This window comes from Diadema antillarum, unplaced genomic scaffold (assembly GCF_040938485.1).
Source record: "Diadema antillarum isolate AM-2024a unplaced genomic scaffold, OU_Dant_1.0 seq00001622_RagTag, whole genome shotgun sequence".
In the NCBI taxonomy this organism is placed as follows: Eukaryota; Metazoa; Echinodermata; class Echinoidea; order Diadematoida; family Diadematidae; genus Diadema; species Diadema antillarum.
Genome location: NW_027272333.1, coordinates 79,269 through 99,223, shown reverse-complemented (window position 1 = coordinate 99,223; position 19,955 = coordinate 79,269). Strand labels below are relative to the sequence as shown.

Below are 19,955 nucleotides of genomic sequence, written 5' to 3'. Positions count from 1 at the left end.
CTTCTCTTCCTGTGTTTCGGAGCTCAGCTCTTGAATAATACATGCATTTTATCTTTGTTCTGCCCTTTATTATTATTATTATTGTTATTATTTCTTCTTTTATTTTTGTGATTTGTATGCTAATCTTGTAAAATCATTTGTAAATGTGATTTTTCATTGATTTTTTGAATAAAAACAAAATTATAAAAAAAAAAGTACTACTTTGTACGCAGTAGGCTGAGCTAAAAACAACGCCTGGCTATCTAAAAATGAAAAACCAGACGGGAATGGACAGTATTTGGTGGGTGCAGTATACCATCGGGTTACAAAGAGGGGCTGTTGTTCCATTCAAATTGATCTCATTTAATGTCATACTCAATCGACATTAAAATCTGATATTACATGCAGATGTTAGGAAACTTTAGAACACATGTTTAATTATTCCTGAAATACATAAGCCAAAACTGCCCTCCACCACACATACAAAAGCACGCACAAACTAGCAAACAGACGACATTGTGACCAAAAAGGCTTTAGCACTGGACAGTTTATACATGGATTACATGTTTCCAAGTTCCTTGAGTGACTGTTGATGGATAATATGACCTCTCATCACTACTAAAGGCTAACTAGTTTGATAATATAGAAGGTGATGGATGACAGATTATTTTCTGTGAGTTTATTGCTTTATACACAACATGTTATCTCCTTCATAATTCCTTCGGGGATTTCATTGATAGAGAGAGACCCGCTGACGCATCCGCAGATTCCCAAATTCACTGAAAACGGTATTTGCTCAAAAAGCACTGCTTCGGACACTCCGGTTTTCTCATTAAAAAATATATTGGCACGATCCTCAAAATTAGGATAGTGACCTTTTCATACATAAAGTCTCTCAGTCAAGGTATAAGTCACTTTCAATTCTTTACTCTCACTTATTTTTACCAAATTATAACAATTGGTATGAAGGTCAGTACCACTGCCTTTCCTATACCACCAGCAATGCCAGCTTAGGCAGGATCCTGTTGGATTGCGACAAACTTAAACACTCTGCATACCCCATACAAACTCCAGGTGCAACAAACCAAGAATAAAAATCAGTGGGCTAAGTTTGTAAAAAGCTTTCCTCTATTAATAAGGCACATTGGTTGGGAACATGTTCATATTGGCAACATCAAAGGCATGAAATGGAATATGCACAATGTATAAAATCCCCATGGGGTAGTAACAAATCTATTCCTATGATGAATTCATTTGAACAACATATAATCTTTGACCATACACTGTGCATTGCGTAATTCCCCCTCCACCCCCCCCCCCCCCCCCCCCCCCCCCCATGAGCTGACCCAGGATTTGTCTAAGACCTTCCCCATGGGATTACCTGACCTGGCAATAAATGGTAAATGCATCGGTGTTTGGAGTCCATTGCATTTTAATAGCAACTAGAAAAAAACTCTGAGAGCGCAGACCTCTGCCAAGCAGCTAGTTTCTACCACTTTATCTTGTTCTCCCACAGAGACCAGTGATTTCCACTCATATATGTATGGTGAAAATCACCCAATTTCCCAATGTATAGAAGCCTTTTGTTGCATCATCAGCATCCAGGTACACAGCGCCTCACCCAAGTAGAGACCATGCTGTAGTGCGCGCATGCAAAACTTCAAATATGCGCAGCTTGAACTCCAAAGTTAATTGAACTATCTGCCAAAATATGAGGAAATCCTTCAAAAATCCATACAATTCCCCGATCACTACCAAAGTTTAATAATCTGTTCCTTGTGACATTATCAAGTTTTCCTGCAAGTTTTATTCAAATCCACTCACAACTTTTTGAGTTATTTTGCACACAGACAAACATACATACATACAAACAAACTAACTATCAAATGCCGATGAAAATGTGACCTCCTTCCATGGCAGAGGTAATAACACTATAAATAATGAGGATAATGAATATGATGAAAACAATAATAAAATTGATATCAATAATAAAAATAAAAGAGGAAAGGCATGCAATGAAGTCACACATTTAGACTTGGTAAGGCTTCTTTGTTGACATATTCATAGATTTCAATACATAATAAAATATTTGATACCTACATGCATTTAATATCTACTACAGCTAAAAAAAAAATCTTAAAAAGGAAGTATAAAGCATTCCGGTATTTCATAAAATACGTCTAACTATAAAAAATCTCAAAATCCCACTACATGTACACACTATTGTGAAAACTTCACCATACAATGAAAGACAAAGAAAAGATATTTCATCAGAGAGCTTTACAAAAGTTCATACATTCAGAATTATATATATTTTCACAGCACTCTATAGCAAGTTAGTGTGCATCAAGCCACTGAGTTGTCTGATGAAAATATCTTCTAACGGGAAGACATGGAAAGATCTGCTTGGCAAGGTATCCTTTTTCAAGAAGATTTTTTAAAAAATATTAAAATAGATACTATCATATCAATTTAATTAGTACTTACTAGATATCATAGACACTAAAACCAAATACATTTTTGTTCTTCGTTATGAACATAATACATTTGTAGCATCATTATTTTTTTTTTTCGTTCGGTTGACTTTAAAGTCAGTACAACTCTAAATTGGCAACACCTGAGCAAGCTTATTGCAATTAATAATTAACATGATACAAGTGTAGCTTTCTCATTACATGTGGCCCCATCACCACTCTGCCCCATTAACCCATTGAGGACAAGCTGATTTTGCTATAACAGCTATATTTCTCATAGACACCCGCCCATTGTAAGTATAGTCGGATCTTGTCTTCAACGCATTAAAGGGATGGTACAGTATTGGTGGAGATGAGAATTAGGCTTTTAACTTTTTGCGAGATACCAAGAAAACACTTATGAAATAGCACAGAGCATACCATTAAGAGGAATTCATAGTTTATTTGATGAAAATCGGGTTTGGAATGACTGAAACATCCAAAAACAAAGTAAAACAAAACGATCGTAAAAAAGTGTGGGTCCCACACTTTATTAGAATCGCTCTGTTTTGGATATCTCAGCCATTTCAAAACCAATTTTCATCAACTAAACGTTGAATTCCTCATGGAATTACATGCTCTTTCATATTTCATAAGAGGAATCTCATTATCTCACCAAAAAAAATGTTAGAAACCTGAAATTAGGTCTCAAGCAAAACTATACGATCCCTTTAAAGTGACAGATACCGATGCCAAGAACTCTGCCAGAGGTGATCGGATAAAAACAAAATAAGTTATCAAATTTCTCTCTTTTACCTTGCCCAACTCTTGTTCAAATTTTAAAGCCTAAGATTGTACCGAAGTCGGAATTCATCTTGGCTATTTAGGCGACACAGTACAATGGTGTTTTTAAACAGCACATCACATGCTTACATGCCTGTCAAAACAATTCTATCCTGCACACATGACTATTGGTATATTCAAAATTCAAAAGCCCATGATTATCACAAAAGTACTTTAATTATTCAACTGGTAGTCGGCTTTTCACATACTGTTTGTCTTGTAGGTTAAATTTCTACATGTAAAGTGAGACATATCATTTGAAATTGGAAAATATTACGTCTGGAGCTGTTTATTAACACCAAAAGTCAGGAAACTTGCTCTGTGACTTATCAAGGTTTAATGCATGGTGATGGATCATATAAGATTATTGCTAGACAAGGACACTGCAACATGTCTGTATGACCTTAAGTAGCGAAATATCTCTATAAATATTATGTACATAGTTGCATGGAATGTTGATGCTGAAATACTTCTAATTTTGTCATGATGAATATACACATCCCCCCTCTAAAAAAAAACAAAAACAAAACAAAACAAAACAAAACAAAGCAAAACAAAGAATCATAAATGAAAAACTTTTTTTCTTGATTTCTATTTCTGGTCAAGTCAAGCAACAAATGGCACAAACACCAATTTCGAATATCAAACATTTGTGTTTCAGCTATAAATTTAACAATGTAATCATTCGAAGTGCATTCATCACAGGGAGGCACTTTAAGACCTTTCCATTTTGGTATTGGAGTACTTCATATACAGTCACACATAAATAATCAATCAAACTCTGCTGAGAAGATGAGTCAGTAATGATTATACACACTGGATGGCCTGTAAAGTGAATCCCTGTGGACAGATAAATGTATGAATTAGAAGCATTGATATTTTACTGTGTTCCCAACATCCAAGCCCTTCACAGAACACAAGTATAGCCTCAATTAATATAGCAAACTTCTGTTCCCAACACCCAAGCCCTTCACAGAACACAAGTATAGCCTCAATAAATATAGCAAACTACTTCAAGCATCTATACTGTTTGAGGTCATCTGAAATAGAGAGATACTAACGAAAGTCATGCTCTTTAACTCTTAGTTTGCCAAAGTAGCAAATTTGCACCATACGTGTACAATATGCACAAATCAAATAGTGTAACAGTTGGTCTGGCATGTTTAGAGTTAAATAAAGCTGCATAAAAAAGAAGAATCGATGGTACTATTTGTAAAAAAAAAGAAAAGAAAAAACCCAATGCAAGTAATGACTCAACGATGTTGAAACTCAGAGATACAGAAAGAGGGTACTATACACAGCCCTCTGCTATGCCGCTCGCTGCGTTATAACTCGTCGTGCATTTCGTCCGCCGTAGGACCGCTCGGTAAGTCCAGGTAGCGCGCGAACGACTTGAAGATTTCTACATCCATCTCCACAATCTCTTCGCGAGTGACGTAGCCTCGCCCCTCGGGATCAAATAAGCCAAATACCTGTTATTTAGATAGAAAGTAATAGCACAAAATAAAACAAGAAAAAGATGATTAAGGAGTGGTGAGATTTTCGTTTCATAAATGCTAGTGAAATGCTTTAGAAATATTATGAATTTTCAACCAATCAAAATCTACTAGAAACAACAGTTACCAGACGATATCGAATCCTTGTGAGTGTAATAATGACATAAATATTAGCATTCCTGAATACCCATAAGCTCCCACGGCATTCCCAAAACTAATTACCCCATGAATCAAACACACAAAAAACAAAATATATTTCTGTTGATTTTAGTGGCTCTCAGGTACAAGCAATTATATTTTCCAATTTAAAAACAAAGAAAATAGTAAGAATATATTAGATATTTCTAATCATAACTTTAAGAACGCTTCTGGTCATGTAACAAGTGAAGTACCACTGAAAAGGCATTATTTTGGTCTACGCAATGATGGAATTATCAGGTATATTAAAATGTTTAAAAGATGGTGTTCTTGCAATAAAACTCTTCATTTTACTCATACCTTACTCAACGGTAACCACGAATGGTAAAATTATGATAAAAAGATACATCTCCAAGCGACAGAAATATGAGGGCTTCTGGGATTTGACAGATGAAGGCAACTTCCTCATCCCTCTCCCCTCCCCCCACCCCTACCCTAATCACTCCCCCATCATCCCCATCACCTCATCATCCCTGGGATGGACCACAAGAGGTACATGTATCATCCTTTTCCTCACCTCTTCTGTAACAGGATACTCCAAGTCTCTGGGCGTGTCCTCCTCCTCCCCCTCACCTATGATGTCCTGGTAGAAGTGGTCAAAGCGCTGTATGGTCAGCTGGTTGTCCTCCCCTAGTATGGCCAGCAGACCGTCCCTCAGTGTCTCCGGGTTCATGAAACCCATCTCAATCACCTGGGGGTGGGAGAGAGAGGGGGGAGAGTAAGTACCCCTCCATAAATCTTGATGCCAGACCTTGATCATGATGATGGTAATAATGGTAACAGTACCAGGATTAGACGTGATAATATCTAAAAAAAATATTCAATGTCCGGCAAGGTTATTGTGTCATTCCCAATGTGAACTGCATAGTGCACAGCATATCTCATAAGAGAAGAGAATCTGCACATAATGGGACAAGACTGATTAATTATACACAGGGCCTTCAGCGGCTGCATGGCTGGGTGACGAACACCCTGCAGAGTTTACGAACTTTTTACGCTTACCTTGTCACCCTTCTTGTACGTCCACAACACCCTGACGTCACTGAGGGCGGTATACGTGTTGATGCCTTCGCTGGTGCAGTCCGAGTCGTCAAAGGTCGGCTGAGAGGTGAAGAGGATGGTGCCGGATATACTGCGGCCTTGAGCTCTCACCTGGTGAAGGTAGCCTTAAAGATAAAAACACAATTGAAAATAGAAAAGCACTCGTAGAGTACAGACTGCCGCCAGGCAGCTCATTTCTACCCATTATACACGCATGTTGAAATTTGCCCAATTTGCCAATATAGAAGCCTTTTGTTTACGTCATCAGCTTCTATTTATGCAGTAAGCAGAGTATGGGCTTAAGGGTGTGTATGCAAACCTCAAATATGAGCAGCTTGAACTCCCAAGTTCATTGCCCATATATACATTAAATGTCACTGCCAAAAGATCAAAAATCCTTCATAAAATCCATAAAAATTCCTGGATCACTACCAAATTCAGTCACCTGTTCCTTGCATCCATTATCAACTTTTAGTGCAAAGTTTCCTTCAAATCTGTTCACAACATTTTGAGGTATTTTGCACACAGACAAATATTAAAATCAATGTCGATGAAAACATGACCTCCTGCCTTTTACATGTAGCAGAGGTAATAATGGTTGTGATGTGTACCATGCAATACAAGGACTTTACAATTACTTTTGAGGAAAGGGGCTTAGAGTTGAAAAGGTGTGTCAAATGCACAGAGTTACCTTTCATGCCCGTAGAACAAATTGCACATGAAAAATCCATGGCAACCACTGTGAAAGGATTATCAGGTTAATCTAAGACTTGAGACACTCATTAAAGGAGACCTCTGAATGATTTTCAAATTTTTACATTTGAACAACTATAAATTAGTTATACTGAGGACAGAGTTTCAGAAATTATAATAATTGGGATGAAGAATAAGAATATTTTCGAAATTTATAACAAATTGCAATGAACAAGGATGATGACATGGCAGGGTCACCATGAGAATGCATGAGTTGGGGATCAAGGAAGCAGAACAAAAGAAGAAGGCATGCATAGATTATACACAGGTGAACTCGCAAGCAAGCGGTTTTGTAATGGAATTACACTGCTACATTTCTGAAATATGTGAGCCTCATACAATGTATGTCATCATCCTTGTTCAGTGTAATTTGTTTAAGGTTTTTCAAAGTATCGTTTCTCTGCTCAAGAACCACACTAAATTCCACAAATCTATACATGGAGCTGTTGATTTATGTACTACATGATGTGAAATTATGGAAATCGTCTGGTATGGCCCTCCAATACCTGGTTCTTATAACAAATATGCCAAAGTATCACTGGTGTGACGGTCTCAAAATTAGGAGCAATACTACCAACAAAAAAAAACTGCAGTCATCACCCTACTTTCACAAATGTCGACAGGAATCACTTGTACAAATGCAACACGATTCTTGCTTCCACCAAAGACTTGTTTGTATTCAGGATTTCACTCAAAGCATGCTGATGACATTTTTATTGGAAATTTTGAAACATTTGATTACAGTTGTCTCACCTGCTGGTAGGTAGATGCAGTCTCCTGGATCCAGAGTGGCCCAAGTCCACTGAACTTTGGCTACATCGGGATACTTAAACATGTTGATCATATCCACATCCAAGGTGGAGTAACCAGAGCCAACAAATGAGCTCTATAGTAGGGAAGAATAGTGAGAACAGGGATAGAGATGGGATATCATCTCTTTCTCTCTCTCTCTCACTTTCTTTTTTCTAAATAATCTGTCTATCTATCTATTATTATGGGAATAATTTTTATAACATTGCTGCAAATACAGTCTATTTCACAGTTGAAAAATATTAAGCTTTTGGAGATAATGTGAGAATCTTATCAATGCTATTACAAAAACAATTACAAGTGAATATCTTTGGATATACTATGTTTTATCTACAAAACGAAAATACAACTCATCCACAAATTAACAGGAAGTTCACTGAAATTAGCACAGTGAGAAAAATTTATTGGATTAAAGTTTCAACAGTTTACTTAAAACTTCTTTCTCATCCTCCTCAAAGAGTCAGCTTGAACTAGTAGATTTTAGTTTTGCACTGAGAAAATAGCACTTCCTACGGATCCTGATATTAACAAGAAGAAGGAAGATGCCTTCAAATCTTCATAACAGATTTGCATTATACCAAATAAATGTCACAGTTTGATCATGATGTAAACATCTTCAAACAAATACAATGTACCAGGTACAGGTTTTACTTGTTTCCAAAAAGAGTTGAACATATCTTATACCTCATTTTATAATATACTGCCATCAAAATTTGGAGTCTCCTTGAACCATTTTGAAGACCCTTTTGAAAACTTGATCTCTTCTCGTCTGTTTATACCACTTGTGAAGCCTGCTCAAAGCAGGCCCTAATTGGCTCTGTTTTCATGGTAACTGAGTTCCCCTCCAATAAACAGCACACACTCTTGATTTCCACATGTAAACCAATGTGATTGACCCTGAAAATAAGTTGTGCAATGTTTATCAGCAGCAGTCAGCCACGATGACCGGTGGTGGGTCTTTTTTTTTTCTTTTTTCTTTTTTTTTTTGCATAAGCAGGCGATGAACTTCAGTGATTAACTTCGGGGTTGACAAAAAAGCCGCTTCTTGAAACCAGTAGCACTTTTTCTGCTGCCAAAGCTCTTCAAGCCTGCTATAGGAGACTCTGAAATCATCCCCTGTAGGTGGTTTTAGAACCTCATTGGATCGGATCTCCTTTTCTATATTCTGTCTATCTATACTGAGCAAAAAGGCCACTCGAGACTGCTGTAGGAGGCTTCAGAACATGATTTTTAGCCTAGTATAAACAGGGTATTGGTTCACATAAAACCTTTGTCCCCATATTGAATATTTTTGACAATTGAGGGGCACACTTTGCTTTGATTCCTGCATGCAAGGGGGTGAACCTCTCACCTTATCGGCCATCTCCAAGTACTTGGCAAACTTGGGGTGGATCATGATGAAGTTCTTGCGGCCCGCCAGCAAGCAGTGGAGGTTGTGGTCGGCATCGTAGTGGATGACGGACGCTGTGCCCCCGCTGCTCATCCAGAAGTTGGTCTCCTGGATGTAGCGCTTGAAGGTGCCACACAGTAGACTCTTGGGCACCTTAATCAGGAGGAAATCAAAATGAAGGAGTTGATTTATGTCTCATACATTACATACATCATGCAATTTACCAAATGCTCCAAGCTCATAGGAAACGAAAGTGTTGCTATGGTGACTGGTATGCCGTCCTTTACCATATCACATTATTCTCCTTACAGGTCTACATAACATCTTGACAAAGTGGGACAACAATTTCACATGATTGGCAAAAAACTAATGGTTTGATGGCACAACTCGAAAATGTGTGGAGTAGTTATATATACATTCATTGAACAGAGTTTCGTTTGACCTTTTATCACTGACCTAATATCACTGTCCTTTGACCCCATGGACCAAACTTTCTCCAAATAATCACCACCATTATGTATACCCAAATTTTCATAATAATACTTTTAGCCATTTTCAAAATAATGGGGGGGGGGGTGGGGAATATTGAGTATTTTCACTGAACCTTCGACCGCATTAATTTACAGTACGTTATCCACAAAATTGATTACGTATGGACGGACGACCCCCAAACCTGATGCCTCTGCCGAGACTTTACGACAAATGAGTAAAAACAGATTGTGGACCAATTTTTACCTGTATGTCTGGCCTCATCTCATCGGGTAAAACAGTGACGATGTACCAGTCTTCCGTTTTGTAGCCGTCGAGGAATGCGGAGATTTTCATCCGCTTTGATCTCACCGTTCGGTCTTCCTTCTTTACCTCAACCAAGACATCCAGATCACCGTACCTTCACACATGTCAGACACAACATTATCACTACTACATTGATTGCATCTGGATAATTCGAAGTTGCTACAATGCACTCCAATTATAATGAACATGGTTAAAACGATATTCCAGTTTACAATACAACAAAGTAAAAGTTCAGGCAGCAACATTATCCGCTCTATGTTTTTTCATTGTTAATTTTTTTCGGTTATAATGATATTTCAATATAACGAAAGAAAACTGCCGGTTTCGAGGACTTTGTTATAATGGGAGTCAGTTGTATGACAAGTGATTGCACAAAGATTAAAATGTTTCAAGTTTGACTGCTGAAAGAGATGTTATAGGGTGTATCAGGGCTGCCAACAAACAGACACTGAAATCAGGGAGGTTAGGCAGACCAGTCAGAGAGACACATGTGTGTTACACGCATCTCAATCAGCAAAAATAATTCACAAGTCATAAAGAATTGCATAGTCTCTTTCAAAGCCTTGCTGTTTATCTATATCCAGGGATCCTCCTGCTCTGGTGTATAAATAATGTCAGTTATAACCATGTACATGTATGGGGCACAAATTTCAGTATAAGTTTTGTTTGACCCACCTCAGCAGTGAGAAAAATTATCACTTCCTCTTCTGGTTATGCTGAGTGCAATGGAGCACATGACTGCAGAATACCATACATTACCATAAGGATCACATACTTAAAGAATTAAGAAGACTTTAGGTGGTAGAGGTATCCCTTTTGCACATGACGTGAAATTTTACATGGTTCAAGAATAATGACAATTAACATCATGCATAATATTTTACCTCTGCTGGAAATAGATACGAACTACTCAAGAGATCCAATCAGAATATCACTTTAAGATCTATATTTTAAAAAAAAATTTCATGCCTTAATAATTCTGACATCTATTCGGAGGCAGAGGCCTCCCCCATCCCCTCCCCAAAAACAAACAAAGTGCCTTACTTTTCTCGTAGGTATTCATCCGTCCACTTTTCAATGGCGGGCGACTCCAGGACCGCCTTCCTGTAGACGAGAGGCTCCCGGGTCCTCACGTGGTCCTCCCAGAAATGTTTGGGGGAGAGAGGCTCTCGGTATTCCTTGACTCTGCTCACAGGCTTTTTTTGGTAACCTTGGCAACAACAACAAATAAATGAAGATGATGATGATGATGATGACGATCATTAATAATAATAAAAAAGTAATAATAATAATAATAATAATAATAATGATAATAATAATAATAATAATAATAATAATAATAATAATAATAATAATAATTATTATGATAATAATGATAATAATCATGATAACAAACAATGATATAAAACTGTTTAAAAAAAAGCACAAAGGGTATGAGGCAGCTCTTGGGGTAATGTTTTCAAAAAGAGCGCAAAATATGCTCTACTGTAATAGTCAGTAAAGGGTATCAACCAGGCACACTGTGCCATATGCTGTGAATGAATGACGGTAGCCTGTGCATATATAGCCATTTAATTGTCCATTTCATGCATAGTGGGATCCAGCACGTAAGCATAAATGGTCGACAGGGTAACATTAGTACTGATCAATAATAAAAGAAGATTTCTTGATCAGACATTCGCATAGTAGGTGATGTGGACAGTCTATCCCATCAATTTACACACTGCCTCTGCAAGCAGTTCAATATGGCCTGAATTCGGATGGCAATATCTACGCAATAAAAAGAGGCAAAATCACAGAGAAATGAAGGAGCATTTGCAGGTAAACAGACTAAGAAACAGAAACAACAACACAGATGAAGAGATAGAGAGAGTCAAAAGAATAAGAGAGAGAGAGACAGACAGACAGACAAGCTGAGAAAAGGGGGGAATAAAGAAAGAGAGAAAGATATACACAGAAAGAGATATGGATGCAGAATCAAACACATAGAGAGAAAGAGAGACAGATGGACAAATATAAGCAGAAGAGTGAGAGAAGGAGATAGGACTGGGAGTAGATGGATGAAACATACAACCATAGAGCAGAGAAGGCACAGAAAACAAGACAGTGCTAGAAATTCAGAGAGAGATTCCCAGAAAGATTCCCAGAGAGATTTGAACAGAGATTCACACATAAATTTAGAGATTCGAACACAGAGTCAGAGATTCAGAGATTCAAACAGATTCAGAGATTCAAACAGAGATTCAGAAATTCAAACAGAGATTCAAAAGTTCATGCATATATTCAGAGATTTAAACAGAGATTCAGAGAGTCAAAGAGAAATTCAAACAGAGTCTATTCAAGCAGAATTTCAAAGAGAAATTAAGGGAGAAATTGACAGAGGGACTCATAGCAAGATCTAAAGAGAGACTATTAAACAGAGATTTACAAAGAAATTTGGAGAGAGAAATTAACAAAGAGATTCACAGAAGGATTAACAGAGAGATTCACAGGGGGATTAACAAAGAGATTCCCTGAGAGATTAACAGAGAGATTAACAAAGAGACTGACATAAATATAAACACATGCAGAGATAATCACAACGAGATTTACCAACAGATTCACCACCATAAACTTATCACCCATTATTCCTATCATAATGAGCCTATCATGAAAAATTTCATTAGCATTCATGCAAAACTCTTCAGGTCATATCACTTCAATAACAAACAAGTTTACAGGGGGGGGGATTAGGGAGGGAATCTGATCTGGAAAAGTAATACTTTGGTAAAGTTCTGTCTATATATCATATACTGGTTTGAATATAAAGAAAGAGGAAATAAATATGATAATGGAAGTCTCCACAATGATTAATAACAATATAAGAAAAGAAAAAGTCTCAGCTGTGAACGGTCAAGCATACCAAATGGCCGTAGATGACCTGTGGGTATAACGCCGTCTCGTCTGTACTGGACAACGGGTGGGAATTGTACATTCAGCTTGTCATTCTTTGGATAGGAGACCTTTGCTTCACAGGACACCGCAGCCAGCAACACAACGGCAGCTAGAAATAACAGCACATCTGGGAACGTTTCCATGGTTATCTGCAAGAAACGGAACATATATACAATAAGTTTTTGGTGTAGTATTTTCTGCTGAAAGCATGCACTGCTAAAACTTCATCCTGTAAAACATGATATATTCATGGCATGAAAGTGTTTGCAAATTTCCTCTGTCATTCAGTAAAAGCAGAAATTCTCGCAGTACATTAATTTTTGCATATTTTGCATTCCTTCTGGCTAGCATGAATTCCATAACCCATGAAAATTTCTTCACAATTTCCTCTGCACATTTAACATGGGTTGACAATCATGCAGTGCGAATTCAAGAACCTGCGAACATGTTTTTGAGCCTGTTCATGCGAGAAATTAATCACACGGAAATATCAACATTTACAGTAGTCTAGACAAGAACTTTCAGGTTCATTTCAATTTTGTGAATCTTGGCTCTTGTGAAATTAAAATGCACACAAACATTCCTCATTAATTTTTACAGTATATGGAATTCACATCCACTAGACAAGCCTCCCCCCCCCCCTCAAAAAAAAAGGAGAAAAAATACAAGCAAACACAGTTAAAATACAAACAAAATCAGAGATGGAAAAACACACTTCTTTATTCTTCTGTATACTGCTGAACACTTCTGTGGGCAGATAAACAGAACTTGTTTCTGACAGAATGCACTGGCATAGAAAGGCACAATTTTGCAAAGCAAATACCTCCTCCCATATTCACTCACCCCTTTCCTGGTTGTCTGTGCACCTGCTAATCCCTTTTCGCAGCCTCCGATCTTTTGTTGGAAGTCCTCCTGTGGACGAAAGACGAAGAAATATGTTATATACAATCTTCTTGAGGCGTTTTAAGGGAGAGTTTACCTCCCTTTTTAAATACTTTGCTTGCAGCCCTTACAAAAAAAAACTGGGGGATTAGAGTTACGTGTATGAAATTCTGAGCTGTTGGTTGATGTGGCACTCACTGTTCACGTGTTGTGCAGACATTGGCCCATTGTATGTAATTAGCTCTCAACAGCTGAATGAGAAAATGCCACTGGAAAGGAAAAAAAAAAAACGGGAGTAAACTTTACAGAGCAGTGGTATTGATTGATGGAATAAATCACGGCCTATTTGCTCTCGAACCCCAGCTCCTCAACGAACATCTGGCGTCCGATCGAGGGGGGATGCTGCCGGATCAGTGGTTGCTGGGAACATAATCAGCTGTATGCAGGCAGCACGTCGCTATTTACCCCGCATTGGGATACCCGCTCAATGACGACAAAGGGCCATAAATCCACCCAGGACTGAAAATGGAGCATATCTCATCGGTGTGACTTTCTGGATCTTAACTCCCATGGCAAACAGTGTTAATTACAAAATAGGATCTGACTGCTAATATAAATGCTGGCTGTCAATATCATGTTGCATTTTACATTAATACGTTGTGTGCCATTTGGTTGGCAAACCTAAGTTAATTGCCATCAAGGTACAGTGGAGTTACCACCTTATACTTTTCAACCTTAGAATGTGTGCACAGAGCACAATATTGACATACATTGTACATTGTTGTTTGGTAAAGGGTAGTAATTTGTTTGCCAACATCTATGGAGGGAGTTTAATCTTACCAGCTCAGTAAGACATTATAGTCTCTACTTACAATAGTGTAGCAAGCCAGTGTGCAGTTTTAAGGGTATGACCATAAACTTGTAGGTTCATCATCACCTAGACAGGCAAAGTAGGCCTATACCTTAGTATTCTTACTAAGGATCTCATTTTTTATTTTAAGGAAAAACATCATTTTCATGAAATGCAATTTATATCAAACAATTATCTGATACATTAATGACATTCTCAAGTAAGGCAAATTCACTGTACCTCTTGAAGGAAAAGCTCACAGAATGTGTACCTGGTACTTTTTTTTTCAGCAAATGATTACCTTTATACGTCAGTAACAAGTTGAGGGAATGTGCACTATTTTCAACAAATAATCATCTTTATATGTTAGTAACAAGTTGAGGGGATATGTACTTATTTTCAGAAAATGAATTTACTTGGAATTCTTTTTATATTTTTCATATCTTTATATGCATGTGACATAATTACAACCTGTAGTGATCTTCCCATCCAGCAGTGACTGCACAGAAACTAAAATAACTTTTGGATGGATTGTTCAATGGGCAAGTCCAAGATAAGGTCCCCTCAGAAGGCAAAAATGTCATCTATTGCTGAATATATTGACATGTTTGGTATCATTTTGAAGCTTATGAGTTGAAGCTTTGATTTCCAGGGAGGAAAATATATTATGCAAATTTATGCAAATTTCAAGGGCTTCATTTGCATAAATGTGAAATACAGCATTACGTATGGGACATTTATAAAAATTCATATTTATTCAAAGGAAAGCAAATTTGATTCATATGTGGACATAAGAAGTTCATCAAATAGTTTAACTTGGTATGAAAATGTAGGGATTATGCAAATGATTATGCAAATTAGCTCACGTCCTATCATGAGATGTCCCATATGTACGAATTGAGGTCTTTTTTTACGTTTTTTTCTGAAATTTCTAAGGTTATTTGAATGCCCTTTTGGGAAGTTCTAATTTATTGTTTGAAGAATTAAGTTGAATACCACAGAAAGAAGAAAAATAGTAAAAGAAATATTTTTTATTTATAGGCAATGAAATAATGTTACGTATGGGACAAATGCGTTACCTAAGGGACATCCTCATACATATTGCATGTGAATGCATGTAGCTAGCTGGGAAGGTCTCTCAGTACACAAATGGTCAATCATCCTGCAGAAAGCATCCCAACTTTGTAGCTACTTTTGAGTTATAGACACTTGAAACAATACATGTACTTGACTGAACAATTTTCAGAAAGGGGGAGGGGGAGATGGTAAAATACATTTTGTAATGAAAATCAGCATTAAAGGGATGGTAGAGTTTTCGTAGAAATGGGGATTTGGTTTTCAACATTTTACTAGATGATTGGAAACCACTGATATGAATTGTTAAAGAGCATACAATTCTACTCAAAGACTAGAGGAATTCAAAGTTTATTTGATGAAGATCCAATTTGAAATGGCTGAGATATAAAAAAAAAAAAAAAAAATACAAAGTAAAACATTGTGGTCCTAATGAAAATTGTGACCCACCTTTTATTAGGACATCATGTTTCTGGATTATCTCAGTTATTCAGTTATTCATTTTTTAGTAGTAGCCACGACAAAAATCATATAGGTATGGTATACTGAGGTGTGACTCGAATCAACAACCTGATTGCTAGACTGACATCATCTACTCGATCACTGGGGTTCCACGCCTGTTGCGCAGGTATTGCATGTTTATCAAAATTAATATTTCTTGTGTCATGTCGTTTTTTAAATGAAACTGAATGGCAAACTGCCCTTCATCAATGGAAGTAAACACTTTACTATTCATTTTTTTTTTTTTTGTAGTACAAGTGTATAGAACTATCCTGATAAAAATACAGGGCATGCATACACAGGTTGGTTATAAAAATATAAAATATGATTGAATATGATTATGATGGTAAATATTCAGGGAATATTGATTCTCTTGACAATCTGGATCATTATTTGAGTAATTTCAACTGATTCTACTGCAATAATTATGCAAAATGGTCATAAGATGGTTCCTCACACACTAAACGAATGGGGTACAAAGGGCATGCATGCTCACGTTGGTCATAAGCATTATAAAATATGGTTAAATATGATTATGATGGTAAATATTTGGGGAATGTTGTTCCCTTGACAATCTGGATCAGTATTTGAGTAGTTTCAACTGATTTTACTTAATAATTATGCAAAATACCCATAAACATGGTTCTCCACACACTAAACGAATGCGGGACAAAGTGTATCATACGTAACTGTCCCATACGTAACACGTCATGTCTGTTTTAAATTAATAGAACATGTCTGTAATTAGTGCTTTTTGCCTCATGACTTGAAACTTACCTCTGATAATCTTGAGTGTTGTGACTTTCATCACAGTGAGTTACAAGTTGCAGAATGAAATACTTTCAGAGAGTTTTGAGGTTGAAAAAAAAAATGTTTCACAAAAAAAAAGCAAAATTTTACTGGTCCCATACGTAACGGCACATATTTTCTCTTCTAGAATATAATTGTCAAGGTCATTTTTCTCCATTTTTTAGGTGATTATACTTCTCCTAGCTATCAATCACCATGATAAAGTTCAATATGAGCAAAGGCCACTAAAACTATTTTTCAGGTCATAAAAGTCTCTGAATGTCCCATACGTAATCCGCATGTTATATTGGACTTGCCCCAATTTTTCTCAAACTTTCACTGATGTGTTCTACTGATATTGCCGCATTCACCCAATACACATGCTGATATGAAGGTGAACTTGTTCTTTAAAACCACATCTGATTTCTTTTTTTTTTCAATAGACTCTGGTGGGCTATCCTTTGGGGCTGGGTCCAAGGATTTACCCAAATGTTCTTTTTGTCATTCTTGCAATTACTTGCTTCCGCCAAAATATTTTTCATGAGTAAGCAGCCAATCTTGGTGTAGTAGGTGTGCAACACTACGCAACTCTACACACAGATCTGGTGTGAAAGCTCTTTAACTATTTAACAAATGACAAAATATATAGATCTCATCTAGATTTACGCAAATGCACACATTTGAATTACTGATCAATGACTCCATGAATGAATGAGTAGATAGATCTATTTATCAAAATTGATAGAAAAATGGATGAATAAACACATAAGATAAAGAAATATCTAAAAGCAATCAAGGATGCATATGATGTATGTTTCACGAACCATAACCTCAACCTCAAGTCAACTTGATTTTTCCTATGGTACTGTCAGTACATTATACATTACTGTAGTAATTTGCGAATCATGAAACTAAGTTATTTCTCTTGTCACCCGTACTGAGTCTGAACTACTGTATACCTACGCCATATATTTCGCGAGTCTAAATTTTCGCGAATCAGGAATTCCCGACGATTTCGCGAGTGGTTAAATTCGCGATCGTGGAGGCTGTACTGAATGGAGAAGCTAGTGTACATGCGTACGTCACATTCACATCAGGATCAGAGTCAATATTTTCATGTGTCTTTAATTTCACGAATAGCACCTGACTCGCGAAATTCGCGAAAATCAAAACCTCTCGAAACATTCGGCGTATACAGTAGTCTATTCTAAATACCCCGTGCCAAGGACTTTTGGACAATGTGTACAATGCTATAGGACTTTTTTTGTTCTCCACCAATCGACACTCAAAGCACAAAAAAAGGGTTACTGTAATACAGCTGGCTACAGGTGTAGAGATAAAGCCATTCACATCCAGCGAGAGACCTTTTGATATCAGAAATACATCAGATCATTACTGTATATATACACCAACTACTGTATATGCCGAATATTTTGCGAGGTTTTTATTTTTCGCGAATTTTGGAAGTCGGGTGCTATTCGCGAAATTAAAGACAAACATCTTCTCGCTCTTTTTTTTCCCCTGCTGAGTGGTTTCCAAAAACCATCATTTGCAGTGGCGGATCCGGAGGGGGGCACACCGGGCACGCGCCCCCTGTAATCTATTTTTTGTTAAAACAAAAGAAATAAAAAGAAAAAAAATGGGGGGGCACATGCGCCCTACTTTAATTCTGTAAAGGCTCCTCCCCTTTACAGAATTCCTGGATCCGCCCCTGATGTATATGTCATACAAAATAAAGGCACAAGAAGGACACATCATCATGATCATGTAACCTTGTTGGAAATCATTTATTGTCAGTGTATTGTGTGGTCAGCCTCAGTGCACATTCACAGATAACTCCCTGGCCCCTGTGGCAAAAAAAAAAAACAAACAAACATACAAACAAACAAACAGAGAAATATTCTTCACCCTTGCCATGCCTTGAGTGCCAATTTTCACTGATGTCTGAAAAGTCATTGTCAAAAAAGCAACTGAAGAATACAAATTAAACTTTTCTTTTAAAATATTCCATGTCACTTTATAGCCTTCCCATCAGTAAATAGACTGCCTGAGTGGGCATGCTACCTCTTTACAACTAAGATTCAAGTTTGGAAGGGTTAATGGAATAGATCTACTGTGGTACTGATGAGATTGAAAAAGTTTGCAAGCAATGCAGTCAAGTGTCAGGGCTCTTTACTATTTACTAGCGAGTGTCTTTAGACCAGGCTCTATTAGATGGGTTTATTATAGCTCTATTAGTGACCAAAATAACAAGAACAACAACAACAACAACATTCCAACAACAATAACAAAGGTAAAAATACTGGGACAGGTGTTTGCCAGAGTGACACAGAACTGAACGTCCAGTTCCGTACGGTCAAGTCCAAAATCACTATGTTGTATTGTTAACCACAAAACGGTGAAAATGGGACTATGAATCAAGTACTAGAATTTTAGAGAGGCTTTAGGGCCTACTTCCACCAACATTTAAAGAAGCAGGTCGGTCTTGATCCCGCTGCCAACGGCGACGCTACTGGGCGGCCGAGACGCCGGCGCCGCCGCGGCAGTAGTTCACTGGTGGGTTGTAGCGGCTGCCATAGTACAGTATACCCGGTATAGTCACTCACAGTTCACACAAAGCTCTACACGACCTATCAACAAACACTCCAAAAAAACACTTTCTTTCCATAGTGGAATCTACTTTGGGGCTGAACTTACCACTCCTTCAAAAGTTTTTCAACATGATGAACGTGATGTTCTTGATCATTTTGCCTCCAAAGAACGAGAAGTTGTATCGCAAGTCAGATAGTCAGCATGTGTCTGTTTCGCGCTCGGGCTGTTCTTCACCAGAGCAGCATATGCAGCGCATGCAGCGCTGGCTTATGTGGTTGTGAGAACGTGCAAATTGAATGACCGATTTGTTACAGTACGCCCACAGAATCACAGCGCGAATCACAGCACACTGTTTACTGTATCTTCCGATTATGATGATACATGTACCCAGGGAGGTGGAAGAGAGATCTCTCTTCCACCTCCCTTATGTACCGTACACTACGTGCATGCATAGCATAGATTTACGAGTCGCAAAACCTGACGCTAGACAAAGGGGGAAATCCCTGCTAAATGTTTTTTCTGTTTATTTTGTTGTTGTTGCTGTTGGGGGGGGGGGGGGGAGGGAGGGGGGAGAT

General features: G+C 37.6%; 1 protein-coding gene across 2 annotated transcripts; it reads right to left on the bottom strand.

Moving 5' to 3' along the window:
• Positions 1-4,467: 4,467 nt before the first annotated feature.
• LOC139711198 (tRNA wybutosine-synthesizing protein 5-like) lies at positions 4,468-19,609 on the bottom strand. Of its 2 annotated transcripts, XM_071623112.1 has the most exons (10): positions 19,486-19,609; positions 13,536-13,604; positions 12,661-12,841; positions 10,803-10,968; positions 9,699-9,852; positions 8,925-9,116; positions 7,517-7,649; positions 5,972-6,135; positions 5,487-5,660; positions 4,468-4,747 (listed from the first exon to the last, which is right to left on the bottom strand). In XM_071623112.1, exons 3-10 carry the CDS (start codon positions 12,833-12,835, stop codon positions 4,601-4,603), a joined length of 1,305 nt encoding a protein of 434 aa, XP_071479213.1. In that variant the 5' UTR covers positions 12,836-12,841; positions 13,536-13,604; positions 19,486-19,609; the 3' UTR covers positions 4,468-4,600. The 2 variants fall into 2 exon arrangements, with proteins under 2 accessions (XP_071479213.1, XP_071479214.1); XM_071623113.1 differs by lacking the exon at positions 19,486-19,609 and having other exon boundaries at positions 13,536-13,744.
• Between the last annotated feature and the right edge of the window lie 346 nt (positions 19,610-19,955).

What these genes read in the sequence shown, in the direction of transcription:
- LOC139711198 (XM_071623112.1), bottom strand. Translation starts at nt 12,835, where the DNA reads ATGGAAACGTTCCCAGATGTGCTGTTATTTCTAGCTGCCGTTGTGTTG. An exon ending in GATGAATACCTACGAGAAAA is followed by an intron (nt 9,853 to 10,802) that starts GTAAGGCACTTT and finishes ACATGTGTGAAG; the next exon opens with GTACGGTGATCTGGATGTCT. An exon ending in CGTACAAGAAGGGTGACAAG is followed by an intron (nt 5,661 to 5,971) that starts GTAAGCGTAAAA and finishes TCCCACCCCCAG; the next exon opens with GTGATTGAGATGGGTTTCAT.